This window comes from Caloenas nicobarica, chromosome 4 (genome assembly GCF_036013445.1).
Source record: "Caloenas nicobarica isolate bCalNic1 chromosome 4, bCalNic1.hap1, whole genome shotgun sequence".
Taxonomy (NCBI): Eukaryota; Metazoa; Chordata; class Aves; order Columbiformes; family Columbidae; genus Caloenas; species Caloenas nicobarica.
Window position 1 is genome coordinate 76,354,874 of NC_088248.1, and position 21,651 is coordinate 76,376,524.

General features: G+C 51.8%; 2 protein-coding genes across 5 annotated transcripts; both read right to left on the reverse strand.

Moving 5' to 3' along the window:
• Window positions 1-144: 144 nt before the first annotated feature.
• UBOX5 (U-box domain containing 5) lies at window positions 145-20,300 on the reverse strand. 3 transcript variants are annotated; one of them, XM_065634716.1, is made up of 6 exons: window positions 20,236-20,297; window positions 11,249-11,419; window positions 9,144-9,240; window positions 6,963-8,145; window positions 2,973-3,134; window positions 145-980 (listed from the first exon to the last, which is right to left on the reverse strand). In XM_065634716.1, the coding sequence occupies exons 3-6, from the start codon at window positions 9,195-9,197 to the stop codon at window positions 769-771; spliced, it is 1,611 nt and encodes a 536-aa protein (XP_065490788.1). In that variant the 5' UTR covers window positions 9,198-9,240; window positions 11,249-11,419; window positions 20,236-20,297; the 3' UTR covers window positions 145-768. The 3 variants fall into 3 exon arrangements, with proteins under 3 accessions (XP_065490788.1, XP_065490789.1, XP_065490787.1); XM_065634717.1 differs by lacking the exon at window positions 20,236-20,297 and adding an exon at window positions 11,672-11,727; XM_065634715.1 differs by lacking the exon at window positions 11,249-11,419 and having other exon boundaries at window positions 20,236-20,300.
• On the reverse strand, window positions 11,770-20,323 carry FASTKD5 (FAST kinase domains 5). 2 transcript variants are annotated; one of them, XM_065634713.1, is made up of 2 exons: window positions 20,236-20,323; window positions 11,770-14,458 (listed from the first exon to the last, which is right to left on the reverse strand). In XM_065634713.1, exon 2 carries the CDS (start codon window positions 14,418-14,420, stop codon window positions 11,970-11,972), a length of 2,451 nt encoding a protein of 816 aa, XP_065490785.1. In that variant the 5' UTR covers window positions 14,421-14,458; window positions 20,236-20,323; the 3' UTR covers window positions 11,770-11,969. The 2 variants fall into 2 exon arrangements, with proteins under 2 accessions (XP_065490785.1, XP_065490786.1); XM_065634714.1 differs by lacking the exon at window positions 20,236-20,323 and adding an exon at window positions 20,009-20,122.
• Window positions 20,324-21,651: the final 1,328 nt, after the last annotated feature.

A 21,651-nucleotide genomic window follows, 5' to 3' on the forward strand; every position in this document is an offset into this window, starting at 1 on the left:
GGGTCTGCTGATCCTTTGTGTTGACTTTTCCCAGCTCATTCAGCCCTCTGCGAAGAGACTCACCCCACAGAAATCATTAAGACGCACGCCAATTACAAGTCAGAAAGAGAACCTGACTTTAAACATCATTTTATTAAGGCTTAAATGTTTTTATCAGCCAGACGGGAGCTGGTCCAGTCACACGACATAAAACCGAGAGGGTGACGCTCGGTGCAACACGATGGCTTTTCGAGCAGAGTTCGCACGAGCAGGACGAGGTCGCTGCCGGTCACTCACGTTCACCACAGGCTCTCTCAGGGACTCGCTGGGCGGCGGGATGAACGGGACGTCCTGCGGCACGGCAAGGAGGACAGCGAGGAAGGGGAGAAGTCAGGGAGCTTGTACGTTTGCCAATCACAAGGACTTTCGCCTGGTTCCACGACCGAATGGCTGCTCGTCAAATATGTAAATGGTTTTTTAAACTCAGGGCTGGGGGGGGGAAGCTAAACTCACAGTCCGAAAGGCACCTATGCTAAACCACGGGGCCACGGGGACGGCGGGGAGAGGGCGGGCGCGAGAGGTGGAAATCAGTTCTGTATAAATACATATTCCTCGTTAAAGAAGCTATGGCTTTTATTATCCTCCGGTCGCTTGGCTCTAACCCCCCACTACTAGGCAAGCAGAAGAGCAAAGTCCTCTCCATGATCACTGACAAGCTCTCCAAGGCCTTTGTCCTCCTACCCATCAAAGCAGACGCCGGGAACAGCGGCGGCTCTGTATTCTCAGGGGTCAGAAGTGAACCCTCCGGACGTCGTGCGTGGCAGCCGACCTTTTACAGCTCCCGCACAGGACAGACGAGAGGGATTTCTGCTTCTCGGCCAAGCAGGGGCGACACATGAGGTGACCGCAGGGGAGCTGGTAAACGGGCTCCGTTTTGAAATAAGAGGAGAAGGTTTTGCCGCAGGAAGCGCATCCTTGGGTCTGGCCGCTCCTGCCGTGCTCTGCAAAGGAGAGAGGAGAAGCGGTTCAGTCAAGGGGGGTGACAAGTCCACCCTGTGTCACCCCTTGTGTGCCCAAACCCGCCCAGGAGCCGAGGGACCCACGTTTTGGCGACATACAGCTCAGGACTGCGTCCTGTTTTCTTTGTCACCACCATAAGGAAAGGGAACAGTCGGGCTTCTGGGGCAGTTTGTGCTCAGACGGGGCTGGATCACGTCAGCATTTGCACCATCAGGCTTCTAATTGAGGACAGATGACTGTAAAGGGCTTTTCATTTATCTCTGAGACTAAATCTGCCTCCCTTCCGTTTTTCCAACCGATTAAAATCACCAATTCTCCAGCGAAACGCTTTAGGTATCGCTTTGCATTCCTGTCACACACTCCCCATCGACGGCTACTCAGTCAACTCTTAAACGGCAGCAATTTTAAAGGGGGCAGGAAAAAGCTTAATAGCTTAATGTGGCTGCGGAACAGCACAAGCTATTCAGAGAGAGACACGGCCACTGGGAGCTGTGAACCCCCAGCCCTTTCTCGGGGTCGCTCGGGTCCCGCTGAACCCTCCTCTGCCACGAGCAGGCAGATCCGCGCTTGGGTGGAGAAGAGGAGCGAGGCAGCAGGTAGGACATGGGCTTGTAGAGGGAGACAGGAAGGTTTAATGCTTCCCTGCACCATGAAGAATCAGAAAATCATTTTGGCTGGAAAAGACCCTCAAGATCATGGAGTCCAACCGTTCCCCCAGCCCTGGCACTGTCCCATGTCCCTGAGAACCTCATGTCCGTCTGTCCAACCCCTCCAGGGATGGTGACTCCAGCACTGCCCTGGGCAGCCTGTTCCAATGCCCCACAGCCCTTTGGGGAAGAAATTGTTCCCCACATCCAACCTCAGCCTCCCCTGACGCAACTTGAGGCCGTTTCCTCTGGTCCTGGCGCTTGTTCCTGGGGAGCAGAGCCCGACCCCCCCTGGCTCCAAGCTCCTTTCAGGCAGGTCAGAGATCAGAAGGTCTCCCCTCAGCTCCTGTTCTCCAGCTGAACCCCCAGCTCCCTCAGCTGCTCCCATCACACTTGTGCTCCAGCCCCTTCCCCAGCTCCGTTCCCTTCTCTCAACTCGCTCCAGCACCTCAAGGCCTCTCTTGGCGTGAGGGGCCCAAAACTGCCCCCAGGATTGGAGGTTGGGCCTCCCCAGTGCCCAGCACAGGACGGTCACTGCCCTGGGCCTGCTGGCCACACCAGTGCTGGTACCAGCCAGGATGCTGGTGGCCTCTTGGCCACATGGACACACGCTGGCTCATGTTCAGCCGCTGTTGACCAACACCCCCAGATCAATTTCTGCCGGGTAGCTTTCCAGCCACTCTTCCCCCTATAAATCATGCTGGGAATGCATACACAGCCGGATCGGTATGTCTAGCTAGCAGGTGGGGTGAAAACTGCAAGGACTCAACAGACTGGGCTACAAATATTCAAACCCGATGGGATTCTGGGCACACACTTGGGCAGTGATGTCGCTGCCGTTACTTGTCCCTGGTGTTTGGTAGATGTACCCCTCACCGCTGCATCGCTGTGGGCGGCGAGGAGCAGGCTCAAGTCTGCTCTCCATCCCTGGAAGGGTTGAATAGACCCAGAGATGAGGTTCTCAGGGACATGGGGCAGTGCCAGGGGTGGGGGAATGGTTGGACTCGGTGATCTTGAGGGTCTTTTCCAACCAAAATGACTCTTGGGACAACATATCTCACTTCCTGGGGGTCAACAAGGTCTAACCTGCCTTATTGGGAGAATAAAGCATTAAAACTGCTGAGATACAGAGGCAGTAGTCAGGCATTGTTAAGTAAAGCTTGCTGGGAGACAACAAAGTATTTTTATATTGAATATATAATATTTTAGGGTCTGTAGAGGCACAGAAAGATGCTGAGCAGCAGCACAATCCTCCCTGTTAACCCAGTCCCAGTTTTCCTCTCTTCCTTTGCTCCCAAAAGTGAACCAGAGGCACTTGTCACTTACCGAGGGTGGTGCCTGCACCCCAGGAACTGCTGCAGCCTCCCTCGCTCTGCGCCTGCTGCTGGCTTTTCATCAGCTTGGCCGTAAACGAGGGCATGGAGCTGAGCGCCGAGGTCAAGGCTGTGTCCAAACTCTCCGACAGCTTTTGTTCGTGAGAGACCAGATCTGCAAAGAGAAGCACAAGCTCGAGAAGCGGATGTTGGGGAAAAAAAAAACCAAACAAGGTGTTGATGAGCAACAGAAACACTGCCGCACCTTGGAACCTTTCCAGGGGACAACATGGGGGATTTTAGGAGCTCTGACACTTGTTTTCTTGAGAGGTCACTTTCCCCCACTGAGATGAGGATGCAGTGCCTCTCTAGAACAAGAGGAAATGGCCTCAAGTTGCGCCAGGGGAGGTTGAGGTTGGATCTGGGGACCAATTTCTTCCCCAAAGGGCTGTGGGGCATTGGAACAGGCTGCCCAGGGCAGTGCTGGAGTCACCATCCCTGGAGGGGTTGGACAGACGGAGATGAGGTTCTCAGGGACATGGGGCAATGCCAGGGGTGGGTTAAAGGTTGGATTCAATCTTGAGGGTCTTTTCCAACCAAAATGATTCTATGATCCCACCTCCTTTGGCTCCTATAGACAGAAAGCCCTATGGATTTCTGTCAGACATTCACATTATGCCCCAGCACCAACAAACATTCAGCTGCTGCCTTCTATCTGCAGGTCTGAACGAGGCCAAAATGCCAAATAATCCAGAAACTTGTATCTCTCTGAAAGGCCGGGCAGCTCCCTCTGAGCTCCACCGAGGCCCCCAGCAGTTCGCTAGGAACACGATTTAAGCCAAAAACAAAATCTGGGGGACTTTTCCTCTCTGTCCCAGTTCTGAGACAAGGGATAAAGCCGAGGGCACAAGGCTGGCCCCCTCCCTGCAGCGTTTTGTCCTGTGCTACGCCAAAGGCGTTAATTAAGACATTGCGTTTATGAGGATGGTGTCTGCATCACTAATTCTGTTAAATCCATCTCCCAGGGGAAGACCTTTGAATTAGGGCTGCACATTTGCTACGGCAAGCAAGGCTGATGAAATACTGAAGTACGGGCTCACTGGGCTTTTTGTGCTTTTGTTTCATAGAATCATTTTGGTTGGAAGAAACCCTTAAGATCATCGAGTCCAACCATAACCCAAGTCTAGCACTAACCCATGTCCCTAAACCATGCCCTGTAGGGACAGGGCTCCCCCGCTGAGACCAGGGCGCATCCCCAGTGGGAGCTGTTACACACTTCTGAGGGAAAAATAATGAATGGTTTCTCCTAAACCACGGAATAAGCTCTAAACTGAGAGATCAGAGCAGAAATGCACAGCCTGACTTCTTCCTACTCTTTCTGGTACCATCAAACATCGATTATTTTCTACCAAGTCTTTAAAAAATTTCTTTAAAATCAAAGAGTCACCAAAGCTTTTTCCTTGAAACATTTTTTGGCAATTTTGGGAGAAAGACAATGTGAGTGATGGGTACCAGCGGGCATCAGCAGCAATGAGAAGCCATGGGCCAGCTTTTGAGGTGTTACAGACCTCTAGTTTGGGGAACACAAGGGAACGGGACTTACCTGCCCAGAAACAGCTCTTCTGTGAGCAGAGGACACGTGTGCACCGTGTATTTATACCGCCCTGCTCAGACCCGAGTGCTTGCAACACACGGCCTCACAGACATGGCTGCTCTCATAGAACAGAATCATTTTGGTTGGAAAAGACCCTCAAGTTCAACGTGTTCAACCATAACCCAGCTCTGGCACTGCCCCATGTCCCTGAGAACCTCATCTCTGTCTGTCCAGCCCCTCCAGGGATGGTGACTCCAGCACTGCCCTGGGCAGCCTGTTCCAATGCCCCACAGCCCTTTGGGGAAGAAATTGTTCCCCAGATCCAACCTCAACCTCCCCTGGCACAACTTGAGGCCATTTCCTCTGGTCCTGGCGCTTGTTCCTTGGGAGAAGAGACCAACACCCCCTCACCACAACCTTCTCCAACCTCTCTTCAAGCTCTCTTAAACCTGACATCACTAAAGATGTCTCTCTCCCTCCTCTCAGCTTAAGTTCACCTTCCTCCTCCAGCAGGATCATTACCCAAAGCCATAACTCAAGATATATAAGCGGTATAAGTGTTGCTCTATGAAGCACAGTTATATCCACATACCGTTTACACTGACAGCAACTCCAATATGTTTCAGGAATTCCTGTGCCAACAAGGGAGGAAGCAAACACGGCAAAATTTATGTGGATCCAGGTGAAAGATCTTGTGTGGAGTCTAGAGGAGCAACTCCTTTTGTCACCACGGACTGGAGGCTGAAGCTACTAAGTCATTAGAGAATAAATCACAAGAGGGAACAGATTTTGGGGAGAGAGGTGTGAATCTCCGTGGTGTATAAACCACAGATTTGCTTTCTAAGGACTGTTGCCTCCTCACCAGTCCGGTACCTGCTGGGTGGGAGCTGCAGGACCTACACAGAGCATCTTCCACGCCAGCACTCGGGGGATTCCAACTCAGTCTGCGCTGCCCTGGCTGCCTGGTGAGACGCTGTGCATGGCTGGGGACCCAGGGGGTGAAAGCGCTTGGCTTCACAGGGAATTTGTCTCAGGGTTGCAGATCTGGACTGGTTTTCTGCCTCTCGGAGCTTATGCCCAGTGGTGCTGCTGGCAGATTGCTGAGAAAAGCAAGGCTGAAAGGCCCTTTTCCTTCCCCTGTGGACACAAATCGCACCTCTTGGCTAACATCTCTACCTGTTTTTTTGCTTTAATGAGCTAAAAACCCTGGGCAAGCCTCTCTCAGCCTGTGCTGTCCTCTCCTCCCTGGTCTGAATCACAGAATCGCAGAATGGTTTGGGTTGAAGGGACGTTCCCAGCTCCCCCAGTGCCCCCCCTGCCATGAGCAAGGACATCTGCACCAGCTCAGGTTGCTCAGAGCCCCGTCCAGCCTGGCCTGGGATGTCTCCAGGGATGGTTCAGCCACCGCCTCTCTTGGCCAACCTGGGACAGGCTCTCACCACCCTCAGGGCCAACAATTTCTTCCTCGTGTCCAGTCTGAATCTCCCTCCTTTAGTTTAAAACCATCACCCCTTGTCCTGTTGCAGCAGACTCTGCTGAAAAGACTGTCTCCACAAAAGGGAAGGAGCCAGCGTGTCCCAGGGACACAATCTGTGCGATGACGCTGAGTGTGCAGGGAACAAGCTGCACCAAGAGCCTCGGCTGGCAGAGCCTGGGCAGGGAAATGCAGGAGCAGGATTAGTGCCCCGTTCCTGCCTCTTCCTCTGCTCACTCCTCCTGAGAAGATCCACACCAAGGCAAGAAATGGCCTCAAGTTGCGCCAGGGGAGGTTGAGGTTGGATCTTAGGAACAATTTCTTCCCCAAAGGGCTGTGGGGCATTGGAACAGGCTGCCCAGGGCAGTGCTGGAGTCACCATCCCTGGAGGGGTTGGACAGACGGAGATGAGGTTCTCAGGGACATGGGGCAGTGCCAGGGGTGGGTTAATGGCTGGACTCGGTGATCTTGAGGGTCTTTTCCAACCAAAATGATTCTATGATTCTGTAACATATTGGATGTCTGAGATAAGAAATCACCCATGATAAAGAAACTTCAAACTATCAGACTGTGAGAAAAACGTCATCTCCATGTGGCCAGCAACTTGAAAGCAAGGAGGAGAACAGAAATACAAAATAAAATGAAGCACAGTGACGCGAGTGAACAAGAGGAACGGTAGCACAAGGAGAACGGTGACCCTAGAGATGAGACAAAGTGACACAGAACGGGGATAAAACCACCCAGGGATGGCAGGTTGTGCTGAGGAGGTGAATGAGATGATGACCTGACTTCCACAGCATCTATCAACAGCAAAATGCAACGGCCCTTAAGCTTTCTAGAGTGTGATGGGAGTCTCTACTTGAGCCTCCTGACCTGAAAACCTGGCCCCGGGCTGTCAAGACAAGAAACACAAGTGATGTAGGGAGCCACGATACCTGTTGAACAGTCCATGTGGATCAAATGCGAGTCAGTGTCCGTTTTCATTTTTTTAGCACTGTTCTCTGAGGTAGACGTGACAAGCAAGTTTGTAGAAGAAAAATAAGGTGGCTGCATGGAGCTCTGATCCATACAGTCCATTTTCCTTTTCAGAGAAGACATTGTTACGGAAGAAGGTACAAGCATTTCAGAGGCGTGAGCCCTCCCGAGGAGGTTGGTGCCGGGGATGCTGTGCTGCAAGAGGAAATGGTCTATCCTGGCCTTGAGCGTGGGGTGAGGCAGGGGCTGCGAGTGCTGGTTGAAGGCCACCCCCGTGAAAGGATCGCTGGGCACCCTGCCCCAAGACGCTTCACTCCTGTTGCATTTTTCCAAGGTGGTTTGGTCAATCACCTTCCCGGAGGGCAGGAGCATGGGGAAAGTCATGATTTCCAGAGTGATGGGGTCCAAAAATTCTTCAGGGATGTCTTGGACGACGTCCACCAGCTTGCGGAGGGTCTGCTGCTCGCTGTCGTTGGTGCTGAAGGGCACGCAGTCGCTCTCCATCGGCGTCCAGAGCTCTGGCTTGACGTTGCCCACGTCCTGGGTGAAGAATTGGGAGGCCACCTGAAAAACACCCTCGATTACCTCCTGCGGGCACGACTTGGCGGGTTGTCCCCACACCTCCAGCCTCTTAATGCAGGGCAGGCCGCCGCCAGCCACGTGGGTGATGCAGATTTTTAAGTGCGACACGTTGCTCAGCGAAGCGGGTCCTTTGTTCCAGAGGTCTTGAGATACAGAGCCAGGGTAGGAGAAGACATTTTCCATCTGATGGAAGGGAGGTCTCGGCTTGAAGCCCCTGTGGCCAAATGTCACTTTGCTTTGATTTTTTAAGACAGCTTTGCCCACCAGCGTGAAAGTGTCTTTGTCTGACACAGGCTGACCGGCCAGACCTGAGAACTGACCCTCAGGGCTCTGCCAAGAGCTTTTATTGCATGAGGTAGAGGTGTAGACTTCGAGCCCGGAGAAGGTTTGGTATCCCCCGGATGAGACGTCGATATTAATCCTGCAGATCTCAATGTTGAAGGGAAAAGAGATGGTGACGTGGACTGGAGGCTTGATGAAGTATTCGCTGCGGAAACCACGATTTCTCCTGGCAAGGTCTTCAGAAATCAGGTTCTCCACTTCGTAACCATCAGCAGAAATCTGTGTTTCAAGAGAAAACTGGATTTATTTTGAAGCAAGAAAATAAAAGGAAACTAATTTCCAAGCACCCTCTGCTCTACTTCTGGACAAACTGACTCGACCGATTCCCCTTCCTGGAAGCCCAGAGGCTTAAAAAGTCTCCAGCACTTGCTAAATCAATAGAAGAGAGCAAGGAATATTCTGTTTATTCCACCTATGGTCACCCCACACCCTCCTGATCACATAATACCAAGCCCAAGTAGCAAGGCCAGGTCTCTCAGCTCACCACCTGTGCTGCTGTTTTTACAGCTCAATACTGAAAAATCCAAGGTTGTCTTGGATTTTGGCGTGTGAGCTGGTGGGGAGACTTATAATTAAAAAATGGCTTTGAATTGAAACTCTTCTTAGAGATTCTGATGATGCTGAGCAAAAATGTAACTACTTGTAGTGTTACTTCAGCAAACCTGGTCAAGAGCCACATATTCTACCATACAAAGGGAAAGCTGTAATATTGCAGGGAAAAGGGTATCTCGGGTCAAAGCAGGCGCATCTGCAAGTATATAATGTTGTCTTGCTATGAGATCCTACAAAATTAGGGCTGCTTCTCCTCAAAACTTAGCATGTGCCACATCAGAGCAGTCACATGAGGTTACAATGTTCTAACACCACCTGAGACTGACCCAGCACAGACAGGACAAGCCAAATTTTGAAGAGTAACTTGTGGAAAATCTCTCAGCATTGATTTTTCAAAGTACTGAGCCTTCAGCTCCACTTGATCTTCAGGTGAGCTGCAGATCCTGAGCACCCGGACACGGGTTCTCTTAGTGTTTGCACATCAGGGACTCTCTCAAGACCGAAGCACAAACCGGGAAGGGGATCCAGGAGCCCAAATTCCCAACATCAGTTCAGAAAACCTTGCTGGGAATGACAGGAGACTGGGGAACTTGGAAAAAAAAGCCACTTCCATCTAACCCATCTATCCCTCCAGCTCCCCAAAACACCCCACATCGTTATTTTACCTTGTTGCAGTGAATTCTTGGCTTGAACTGCGGCAGACAGATGTTTATGACCATCTTGGCAGATGGAGAGAACTCACTTTCTGAGCATCGGATTCAGCTTGTAAAAAAAAAAAAAGAAGACTGAAGTGAACATCAGTGAACAGCGAAAGGGTCTCGTGTTTCGGAGCCTGTAGGAATTACAAGCTCAGTAGTTCCTAAAATGCAGCTCAGAACTGAGTCCAGGAGGTGAAGTCAATATAAACCCAAATGACTGTAGTGGAGAGAAAAAATTGTGTTAATTAGCAAATCCCTGGAGAAACAAACAGAAAATGGCTATTTTAACTAAAAATGTCTTATCTATGGATAGACTAGCAATTAGATCTGAAAGTTTATCAAAGATGCCGGTTTTGTAGGTACAGTAAAGCATCAGGTCATCATGGGAGGTTGTCAAGGGGATCGGTGTGAACTCTCAGCAGCACCGCAGCCCCCAGCACAGCGAGGCAGAAAGAGCCGGTGTCCATTCCCACCACCTGGCCTTGAACTGGGTGATCTGCCCCGATTCCCAGTTCCCGCAGCGCTGTCATGTCGATCCGCCGCCTTCAGCAGATGGAGGCAGGACCTGCCTGCGCTCTGGGACAACACGAGGAGGGAAACACCAGCTGGGGCTGCCACAGAGAAAAATGTTTCTCAAGGGCTTGGGGAGCCTCAGATGTAAGCTGAGATTAAAGACAAAATATTAATAATCGGTATTTAATAGCTCCAAGGGAGCAGAGAGCATTTAATAGCTCGGAGGGAGATGATCTGTGCTCTGAACACTGACCCAGCTGATTCGTTTGACAATGTCCATTAAATAAACTCAAGTGAACGCACCTTCTTTTCCATTGAAAAAAATGTGACTCGAATTGGTTATATCACATCCCTTTTCAGAATGAAATTATCTGCGAGGTAGGAGCTTTAACCTTATGTTAACCTTAGTTTTAATATGTCACTGCCTGGGGCAACCTCGCAAATCAGAAACTCGCTGCTCCCTTCAAGAACAAGCGGCCCTTTAATGATTTTCAACTGAAGCCGGTAGTTCAGCCAAAAATGAAACTGGCCTTCTGGGGGCAGGCAGGTCCAGCCGCTGGGACGCAGAGCGTTAATGAGCTGGTTTTGCTCGCAGAACGCGGGGGAGCAGTCTGGTGGCTGTGCTAGGAAGGAGGTTCTGAATTTACGAACACTTTAAAAATACCAAACTGCATTACTGAAGTCATTACTCGTCAAAACAAATGGCTCAAAGATCACAGAGGACTCAAAGACTATGAAGTGCTGCCAGGAGATCATGCAACTGTCCCAAATCTCTTGGCGATTCACCTTCCAAAAGGTGAACAAAGATCTTTTGACTGAGGTGATGAAACGCAGACCTGGAGGGTGGTACTCTGCCCTTTTCTACATCAGCAGATACTCTGTGGTGTTGGGCAAGAGATTTAAAAGCAGGATTTTTGGAGCTAGTCACCAAGTGCCTTCCTGGTGTCCTGCATATGACTGGAAAGCTGCTGCAATAAGGAATATAGAATCACAGAACAGTTTGGGTGGGAAAGGACCTTCCCAGCTCCCCCAGTGCCCCCCCTGCCATGAGCAGGGACATCTGCACCAGCTCAGGTTGCTCAGAGCCCCGTCCAGCCTGGCCTGGGATGTCTCCAGGGATGGTTCAGCCACCACCTCTCTGGCCAACCTGGGCCAGGCTCTCACCACCCTCAGGGCCAACAATTTCTTCCTCATGTCCAGCCTGAATCTCTCTCCTTTAGTTTAAAACCATCGCCCCTTGTCCTATCGCAACAGGCCCTGCTGAAAAGCCTGTCCCCATCTTTATCGGCCCCTTTTAAGTATGGAAAGGCCGCACTAAGGTCTCCCAGAATGTGCACGGTGGTCACTGAAGGTGCTCTGTAACACTGAGAATTTGAGGGAGATAAACAAACCGGCCAAGGTATTTTAAACCAGCAGCTAAAATGAGCTGGATCAGGCTTGGGACAGCAACCTGCTCACAACGTCTCTCCCCATCCTCCAGCTCAGAACGCCTTGAAATGCCACACGGCAAAACAGCCAGAATAGCTTGGATGACTTTGCATTGGAAATAGAAGCGTCACCTGCTGTTCCATGTGAAATAATCCCTGCAGCTCTGGTCTGAGGCAGAGCCTGCCCTGTGCACCTCAGAAAACGTCCCTCCTCTTGGAGAAAAACACCAGCTGAAAGCTCAGGAAGATGCCGGCAGCTCTGTCCTCAGAATGGCATGAAGGAACCAGACACTGGGCCACATCCTGAGCAAGAAAATAACACGATGAGCCACGTGAGCACGAAATTATGGTCTCAGGGTCAGAGCAGCCCAACTCACAGCCCCAGGTTCCACCTCGCCGCCCAGCTTTCACATCCTGTCCTGCCCTTACGCAGCTCCCAAAGGAGAAACTCGGACTGCGTGCCCTCCAGCCACAGCTCAACGGTGGTGGAAACAGTAAGGAAATATAAATGTGTGTTTCCTGGCACGCCAGGTCAGCTTCATGACTAAAAATTACCCCAATATCACTGTTCTGCTCTCACAGAGTCACCAAATCCATCCACTTTCATTTAGGGCACAGGAAAAAAGTAATCGTGGAGAAAAATGAATGGGACAGTAGTTTTTATTTATCATGGGAGCGTCTGAGGATCTATGTACAAAAGGCGAGCGTGGGACATACGACTATCAGCAGAGCAGAATTGCATAACGTAGCAAGACAGCCTGAGCACACAAAGCACCTGCCAAGAACTTAACGAACCCTCAGAGACTGTTTTAATCAGTAATTAGAGAGATGCATCGGGGAGGCTGTGTCAGGCCTAACCAGCCCTGCTCAGCAGCGCCGGGTCGAACACTTTGTACTGGAGGTAGCTGAGCTTCTCCAGCCGCGTGCGTTTGAGGAGGGGGAACCATTCCCAGAAGGGAAGCTCCACCACCACGTAGCCCAGCTGCCGCAGCTGCCGCCGTTTCAGGTGGTGCAGCCCCAGGAGTCGCTTGGAGCCGTAGCAGTAGTGGTTGCGGTTGGACACCTGGATGGCCAGCTTCACTCCCCGAGGGTGACGACTCAATGCAAGAGAAGGTGGGGGTTCAAGAGAGCGCCCTGATTTAGGCTCGACTCGCAACCTGGCATCCGTGAGAAGAGCTTGACCTGAAAGCGCAGCACTTGGTGCTCGTGATTCTTCCCCCCTCACCCCGGCTTTGTTTTCCTCTTCTGCAGGAAGCTGGATATTAGATCTCCCTTTTATAAGCTGAGTCATTAACTCATCCGTTAGACTCACTCCGACCTCTTCTAATTTCTTATCTGCAACAGGGCGTTTTGAGTTGAAAGGGATGGGATGTCCATCCATGGCCAAGTGAACCTCCAGATCACTGGATCTCGTGTGAGGCAGGATCATGTGGTTCCTCATGTACTCAGGGCCACCCAACATGCTCTCAAGAAGAGAGGCAGCTTCCACGATTTCAGGCCTGACATAGATTTCTTGCTCGGCAAAATTCAAAACCATCTCGGTGATCTCCTGATCAAGCTGAGGTGGAAGGCGGCTGCCTCGGTAGCTCGGGCACTCGATTTCAACGCTCTTACTAAGGGTGAACAGGTCCTTTCTGAGCTCATATTTACTACCTCTCGTTTTCTGGACAAACTCATCCCCCAAAGCGTAGTCTATGAGCTCCTCTGGGAAGCGTTTGACAAACGCCAGGCCAAGTAAACCAGTAAGGAGATGTTCTGGAAACTTCCTAAATTCATGGAGTTTTCTATGCATCTGCTCTATCAGGCTGGAGTAAAACTCCTCCTCATTTGGAGGTTCATAGTCCAGGCACCCAAACGACCACAAGAACTTGGCAGCGTCTTTGCTACGGCAATAAGTCACCTTAGAAGGCAAAGATGCGGCTACAGCGGCCATAATGCCTTCGTCAAAGTAGTGTAGGGATGAACAGGTAAGAGTGATGTGCATGATGCCCTGGATGTTTATTGTAGGAATCCTAACGGGAATAACCTTCCCAAGTTCCTTCAAGAGGGGCAAGTGGTCTATGCGAGAGTAGCGGAGCATTTTGAGGACGTTCACCAAAGCGTAGGTGCTCATGTCTTCCATCTGCAGGGAGGCTCTGTCTGCAATTTTTCTCATGACGTGGTCAGAGATGCCACTGAGGGACTTGAAGAGCCCTAAGCAGATCGCGCCCACCTCCTCCAAGGTGAAGATGTCCAAGTACTTCAAAATCGTGCTCTCCACCTTCTGCGCCAAGTCGGCGGGTGACCTCCGGCCTTCACCTATGATGTAAATGAGCTGAACAAACTGGGGCAAAGTGAGGTCTTTCCAGTGCATGTTGGTGTAGCTGAACAAAATGCTCAGGTAGGAAGGGACGCTGCGGTCCAGGCAGCGCCAGCAATCAGCCACCAGCAGCAGCTGGTCCAGCTTCATGTCCCACACCCGCCGGCAAAATTCGTCCTCGCACGCGTTGAGCAGAGGGTGGGTGGGCGGAACGACCAAACGAACGCAAGACTTTAAAATATCGATGAGGTCTGAGGTACTGAACAACCTGATGTTTTTGGCAGCGCAGGAACACAGTGTATTAAACCTGGGTTCGGACACCAACGCAGCGTGTTGTTCCACCGGCAAACGACTCAATTTGCGAACATAATCCGCAAGAGTTGCTGGGCTCTGGCCGCCCTCGCATACGGCCACGCTGTGCAAAATTGAGTCACCTTCTTCTAAAGGAAGGGTCTCCAGTGGCTCAGACTTGTCATAGCTGACAGATCTGTACTCAGGCCGCCCCTTCTGAAACATGCGGGGGTCCTCCTTGGAGTCGTGTGTCTCCATTTTTACCTTTTCTGCTTCTTCCTCGGTTTGTGCCGTGGAGAGACACGCCGAGATGGTCTCCTCGAGGAGAGGTTTGGACTTGAGCTTCGGCAGAACATTTCGGAGCGGTGGCAAAGCTTGAGATGAGGAGGTATCGAACGTATGGTGAACCTGTGAGGTGCGAGGGCTGGTGAAAGCGTCACCGAGAGTCGGGCCACCGCTCCTAGCAGCGTGCTGCTGGGACACAGCTCTGCTTTTGGCGTAGGCAGCCGGATTGTACAATACTCTGTAGTCCAGGGGATTCACCAAGTGGATCGTGGCTGCAGATTCAGTGCCGGCGTTGGCTGTTTCTGGGTTGTCTTCCTTATCCTGCTCACTTTTGCTGCTTCCGCTCTCGGCCTTGCGCTTGGCTGTGGTCGAAAATGTTGTCACCCTGCTCAGCCTTGGAAATCTTCGGCACAATAGCACTGTAGCCATGGATCACAATTTACTGGGATCAGAATTGCTTCCAGGTACTGAAAAAAGGGCAGACGAAGAATGAGTGGCTTCCACCCAAAACGAAGCACTTTTTAATCTAGCTGTTAAGCTACCGAAAGTCAGGCGATGCCGGTGTTTTCCCCTAGCCAGGGTGGCAATTTCCCTGCAAAGCTGTGAGGCAGCTGCTACCGAACATCACGTCATGCAAAGGCAGCTCAGGACGGGCACCAAGACCTGACATACCTGAAATCAGGGTACAGGGCAGTTGGGGATCACGTGCTACTCAGCAGCTACAGGTAACCTGGCAGACACTGCGAGAGTTAAGAAAAAACCTCAAGACTTTTTAATTTTTAAGAGACCCAACCTGCTTTTCTTTCATTCTAAACAATAAAAACATATTTTTGCAGGAGAGCTGCAGCTTCAAGAGACTTTATGAATTCAAACATTCTGCTACTTTGGTCACCACAATATGAAACACCAACCACTACCCAAGAACTTGTTGAAATATCCAGGGTGCCGCACAGCTCTTTGCACCTGGAGACAGTACGTGGAGGTTGGGAGTAAAGTCTCTGCAAAAATCAGTCCGCAGAGTGAAATCCGACCCGTAACCTGCAGATAAAGATGACCTGAAAGGAGAAATGTGGCCCCAGAACAAAGCTGGGGAAGGCTATGGAAGAAGTAACACAAATCATGATGAGACGATACATTCTGAGTTGAGAACCAGAGGAAACAAGAGCTTTATGCTTCAGACTTGGGAGCGTTTCCCATAGTTTTAGGGGACAGAAGGCTTAAAAATGCCAAGTGCCTCCCTAAGTCCTGCCTAAAGCAGCTACAGCACAGAAGGTGAGGATGAGAAATTCGGCAGGAGTTAAGCTGTGCGCTGCCAGCCTGCACAAGCTGCCAAATGAGCCTGTTTATGACCATTTGGATGCTGACTAAAAAAAAAAAACCCACCGTGTCAGCGCTCTGTGTAACACACCCTCATCCCGCCACGGGTGGCCAACCCCAAAGATGCATTAAATGGGGCATTTTCAACTTTAAAATCACTTGGGCTCTCTCTGAGCAATCAGGAAAGCCACAGCCTGGCAGAGATGCTGCAACAGCAAGATGCATCTGCTCCAACAGAGAAACAAATCCTTTACGGGCATCACTCTGAGCTCTGCTTATACACATGGCTTCCCAATCAAGGCTGGATCAAGATGTTGAATCAGTGGAAACCTTGGGGGAAAAAGAGGGAAGAAAAAGTAGGGTGAACGTTGTGGCTTTGGGGTGTCTGAGTAGGAAAGGGACAAGGGACCATGTGCAGCTCTGTCATCTCCCAAAGAATCACAGAATCATTTTAGTTGGAAAAGCCCCTCAAGATCATCAGGTCCAACCGTTCCCCCACCCCTGGCACTGCCCCATGTCCCTGAGAACCTCATCTCCGTCTGTCCAACCCCTCCAGGGATGGTGACTCCAGCACTGTCCTGGGCAGCCTGTTCCAATGCCCCACAGCCCTTTGGGGAAGAAGTTGTTCCCCAGATCCAACCTCAGCCTCCCCTGGCACAACTTGAGGCTGTTTCCTCTTGTCCTAAATGACCCATTAGATGACTTATTCCTGCATTGCAATGGCAAAGCATCAGCTTCTCCCAAGGAAGGGTGAGATGGGCAGGGAGGGTAAGGGGAGAGGCAGGGAGGACAGGGGAGACTCGAAGTGACCGTCTTTGCTCCTTCCTGGTGCTGTTTTTTCACCAGGCAGCTTCACCTCTGCCTTGACGGGGCTCGGGTTCTGTCCGAGAACAGGATCTCAGCACAGAACTGGCACAGGAGCACTCCCAGTCCGCTCCAGTGCAACATCAAGTGGCTCAGTTCAGTCCTTGGGGATCAACTGGCGCTGAGGTAGCCGAGGAGACCTCCCGTCCTCTGCTGCATGGGCAGAAACCGCTGCTGAGGAGAAGCTGTTGAAGCTGTGACCATCTCAGCCACCCCAGCAGGAGACGTGAAAAAAAACAACCTGAGTGGAGAACAGGGAGCTCTGGGGGGAAAAAAAAGAGGGAGAGCAAGATAAAATGAGGATTTCTGGAGAGAGCCAAGCAGGGAGGAGGGTACAAGAGGCCAAAGCATCTTAAAAATGACTAATAAATGGCTGATAAATATTGCGAGACACTCATAAGCTTGCCAGGCACTTTGTATCTCACAGAGCAGCCCCTGGTGCAGATCTTTGCTCCAGACTCCAGGCAGCGCTGAGCCTTATGGCTGTGCTACCCCTCAGCCAGGCAGCTGCAAGGCCAGAACCATTCCCTTCCAGTGTGAGAAATTGTGACAGGTAGGAGAGACTCTAACCCTTCCCTACCACTGACCATCTGGTGAGCAAGGGAAAGGAAAAGTTCTCTTGGAACCTGGACAGCAAAACCTGCGCTGGGAGCTGTGACGCTGCGGCACAGCCCAGACTTGGCAAAGCTGTCAGCAGCAGCAGGCAGGAGCTGGATCTTAAAGCTCTCCCGTTTCGCACAAAGAAATGTGTGATAAAAATACAGTTTCTGGCTTTACTGGCTGTGATCTCCAGCCTGAACTGGCCACAAGTGGCAGCCGTGAGGTGGGCAAAGCTCAGAGCTTGGGGAAGAAGACCCCATCCCTGTCAGCATCGCAGAATCACAAAACAGTTTGGGTTGGAAGGGCCCTTCCCAGCTCCCCCAGTGCCCCCCCTGCCATGAGCAGGGACATCTGCACCAGCTCAGGTTGCTCAGAGCCCCATCCAGCCTGGCCTGGGATGTCTCCAGGGATGGTTCAGCCACCACCTCTCTGGCCAACCTGGGACAGGCTCTCACCACCCTCAGGGCCAACAATTCCTTCCTCATGTCCAGCCTGAATCTCCCCTCTTTTAGTTTAAAACCATCACCCCTTGTCCTATCTCAACAGGCCCTGCTCAAAAGTCTGTCCCCATGTTTCTTACAGGCCCCTTTTAAGTCCAGAAAGGCAGCAATAAGGTCTCCCTGGAGTTGCTCTTCTGTCGCTGTTGAACGCTGACACTACCTATGAAATCCAGCGCTCGCTGTCATCAGAAACACCCCTCTCTGCAACGACAGCCACACTTCACAGAGAATCAAAGTCACAGCGTTCACACACCGCAGGCTCCAAAAGCAAATGCCACGTGCTGCTAAGGATACCATAGTTTAGTGTTAAGCTGTGACACATTTGGGAAGCCATTCAGTAAAGAGAATATTTCTTTCTTCCTTTGTTCCAAATCCAGCAAAAATAGAGAAGACCGCACACAGGGGGACGAGGTCAAGTTGAGTCGATACTTCAAGCACCTTTGAAAGAAACGGGCTGGATCACAGTGGCCTTTTGCCCAGGACTTTCGCCCACTCCCATCCTAAACTTTGTGATCTTTTCAGTTTCTACAGCATTTCTCTTCCAACTCAACCTACACCTCTCCTCAATTTTCCTCTCTTCCTCTCACCCTGAGAAATCAGCCTTCTTTCCACCTCCCACTGCACTTCTCCATACGCAGCCAAACTCCTTCCCACCTCTGGGTAAGTCTATCCAGGAATTTCACTTCCACTGAGTCCAAAAAGCCAGTCGAAAAAAGCGAGTTTTGGGAGTGGGGCCCGGCAGGCCGCAAATAAACTTTGTGTAGGTTCTTTGGGATGGAAACATCTTTGTGTGCGTGTGTGTGTGTGTGTCTGTGTATCACACTTACAGCTGAGATCTTGGCCAAAAGTGCAACTGTGCAGCTGAGTGTTACCTGAGCACTGGAGAAAACAACATTCCTGCAGGGCTCACAGAATCATAGAATAGTTTGGGTGGGAAAGGACCTTCAAAGCTCCCCCAGTGCCCCCCCTGCCATGAGCAGGGACATCTTCACCAGCTCAGGTTGCTCAGAGCCCCATCCAGCCTGGCCTGGGATGTCTCCAGGGATGGTTCATCCACCACCTCTCTGGGCAACCTGGGCCAGGCTCTCACCACCTGCAGGGGCAACAATTTCTTCCTCATGTCCAGCCTGAATCTCCTTTAGTTTAAAACCATCACCTCTTGTCCTATTGCAACAGGCCCTGCTGAAAAGTCTGTCCCCATCTTTCTTATCGGCCCCTTTTAGGTCCGGAAAGGCCGCAATAAGGTCTCCCCGGAGCTTCTCTTCTCCAGCTGAACACCCCAACTCCCTCAGCCTGTCCTCCCAGCAAAGCTGTTCCAGCCCTCAACACCACCCACCTCAGATTATCAGCTCTGTGCAAGGGGATACAGCTGCACCCTGAATTGCTGCTGGTGTTTTTCATCCATCTGAAACCCTCAAAGGGACTTGCTGTAGTGCAGGGCCCCGCTATGAGCCCAATGTCACATTCCCTCCTTCCCCCTGCCCAGCCCCACAGGGCAGGCGGCACCTCCTCGGTTACATGGGAGGAACTTCAGCTCTGAGCAGTGAAATGCTGGGGTGAAACACCTCGTTTTGGCCAAGAGCCCACAGTCAACGCCTGGGCTGAAGAAAAAAATCACAGGAATTTTTTCCCCCCCCACTAGATTATGACATCAGAGCACAAAACCGTCATGTTCTTTTTGTTTGTGCTTTTTTCCTCTTTCAATTTTAAGTCCCTAACAGCACTACCGGGCAGAAAGACAAAGGGTCCGGGCCTTGGCAGGGAGTTCACACCACAGAATCCCAGACTGGTTGGGGAGATCATCCAGTTGAAATATAAGCCCTACTCCAAAAATAAGCTGTAGTTACAGTTCATTTAAAAAGTCAATTTGAATAGTGTCCAGGCAGCTATACATATAAAAAAGTAAGCATCTTTCAGAGCAAAAATTAATATAAGACCCTGTCTTACTTTCGGGGAAACAGGGTATATATCCAGATCATCCAGTCCAACCCACCTGCTAATGCAGGGTCACCAGAGCAGATCACACAGGGTCGTGTCCAGGCAGGTTTGAATGTCTGCAGAGAATGAGACTCCACAACCTCCCTGGGCAGCCTGGGCCAGGCTCTGGCACCCTCACTGGGAAGAAGTTTCTTCTCAAATTTAAGTGGAACCTCCTGTGTTCCAGTTTGTACCCATTGCCCCTTGTCCTATCACTGGTTGTCACCGAGAAGAGCCTGGCTCCATCCTCCTGACACTCACCCTTTACATATTGATCACCATGAATGAGGTCACCCCTCAGTCTCCTCTTCTCCAAGCTCAAGAGCCCCAGCTCCTCAGCCTTTCCTCACACGGGAGATGCTCCACTCCCTTCAGCATCTTCGTTGCCCTGCGCTGGACTCTCTCCAGCAGTTCCCTGTCCTTCTGGAACTGAGGGGCCCAGAATTGGACACAATATTCCAGGTGCGGCCTCACCAGGGCAGAGTAGAGGGGCAGGAGAACCTCTCTGACCTACTGACCACCCTCCTTCTAATTCCCCCCAGGTACTACTGGCCTTCCTGGCCACAACCTCTCTGGGCAGCCTGGTCCAGGCTCTGGCACCTCCCAGGAAAGAAGTTTCTCCTCATATTCAGATGGAGCCTCCTGTGTTTCAGTCTGTGCCCGTTGCCCCTCATCCTGTCATTGGGCACCACTGAACAGAGTCTGGCCCATCCTCTTGACACCCACCCTGAACCGCTGGAACCCGAGCCCGCTACTTACCCATGTGCCTGTACCTACACATACATTCTCTCTCTCTCTTTCTCTCTCTCTCTCTCTCTCTCTATATATACGCATAGAGGGGGCAGCGCAGGCCCCGGGCGGGGCCGCTCGGCGCATTCGCGTGTGCCGCTCCCCGGACCCGCTGCGGGGGCGGCGCTGCCGAGGGGCCGGGCGGGGGCAGGGGGAGGAGGGGAGGGGTGGTTGGCCGCGCTCCCGCCCGCACTCACCGGGCCCGGCGCCTCCGCCGGCTCCGCCGCCACCGCCCGGCCCCTCCGCCCGTCGCCGCTTCCGGCCACCTGATAATGACGCACTTCCGGCCGAACGGGCGCTGAGCGGAGCCCCTCCCACGGCGGCGGGAGGAGCGGGGGAGCGCGGCCGGTAGGTGGCGCCAGCGCCGCGCCGCCCGGCACCACGTGATGCGGGAGAAGGGTCATGTGATACGGGGGTTGCCGTGGCAACGGGGCCTGTCGTGGCGGCGGGGCCCGGAGGGTTCGGGGCCTCATTCGGTGCCTCGGTGCCTCTCGCCTGCGAGACACGGCGGCTGCAGGCCCGGAGGGTGCCCCGGGAGTGCCCCATGGCTGCCCCGGGGAGCTGGGCCGCAGCTGCAGGAACCGCCCCCCAGTGTCACCGCATAGGCCAGAAGACCTGACAGTGAGGCCTACTGCATATTTAATATTAGACGAATAATAAATGACACGTTTAGCGGCATTTGACTTTTGATTGTAGAACAAAACCTACCCTGGAATTTAGAAGGCAACCATAGACAGTTGATTATCTAGTGATTATTGCCAAATTTTGTGGATATGCTTGACCTAAAGTAAACTTTCCTTATTATAATATCATTTTAATACAGAAACGCAGCTTGCAAAGTCCTTGCAAAATGTATGCCTTAAGGATGGGTACATGTTGAAGTGATTGGACGCCTTTGTTTTATTTCAATACATATTCCTTGAAACTTACGAAGAAGCTTCCAGGAGAAGGCCTCTTCTCACTCAGCATGTGTAGTAAGAATAGTGTTATTATATATAACTTGTATGCAAATATTGTAACCAGCCAGCCCTCCAGGTCTGCCCTGGGGGGTTGTGTGCAGTGATCAGAGAATTCCAGACTGGTTGGGGTTGGAAGAGACCTCTGGAGATCATCCAGTCCAGCCCACCTGCTAACGCAGGGTCACCAGAGCAGATCACACAGGGTCGCGTCCAGGCGGGTTTGAATGTCTCCAGAGAAGGAGACTCCACAACCTCTCTGGGCAGCCTGGTCCAGGCTCTGGTACCCTCAGAGTAAAGATCTTGTATAAATGATCAAGACTTGTATTGCTGGGATGCCAGTTTGATCAAGCATCTGGATTTGTACAACTCTGTAATAAAATCTGTATCTCGTCTCTGTGTGCAGAATTTGGCTCATTTGCATGTGCGCTGGGTAAAGAACATGTTTAGGGACAACACCAGGAGCTGGTCCCTGTGTCCCACCATAGAATTGTAGAACAGTTTGGGTTGAAGGGACCTTCCAAAGTCATCTAGTCCAACTCCCTGCCATGAGCAGATCAAAACCCTGGCCCAGGTTGCCCAGAGAGGTGGTGGATGCCCCACCCCTGGAGACATCCCAGGCCAGGCTGGACAGGGCTCTGAGCAACCTGAGCTGGT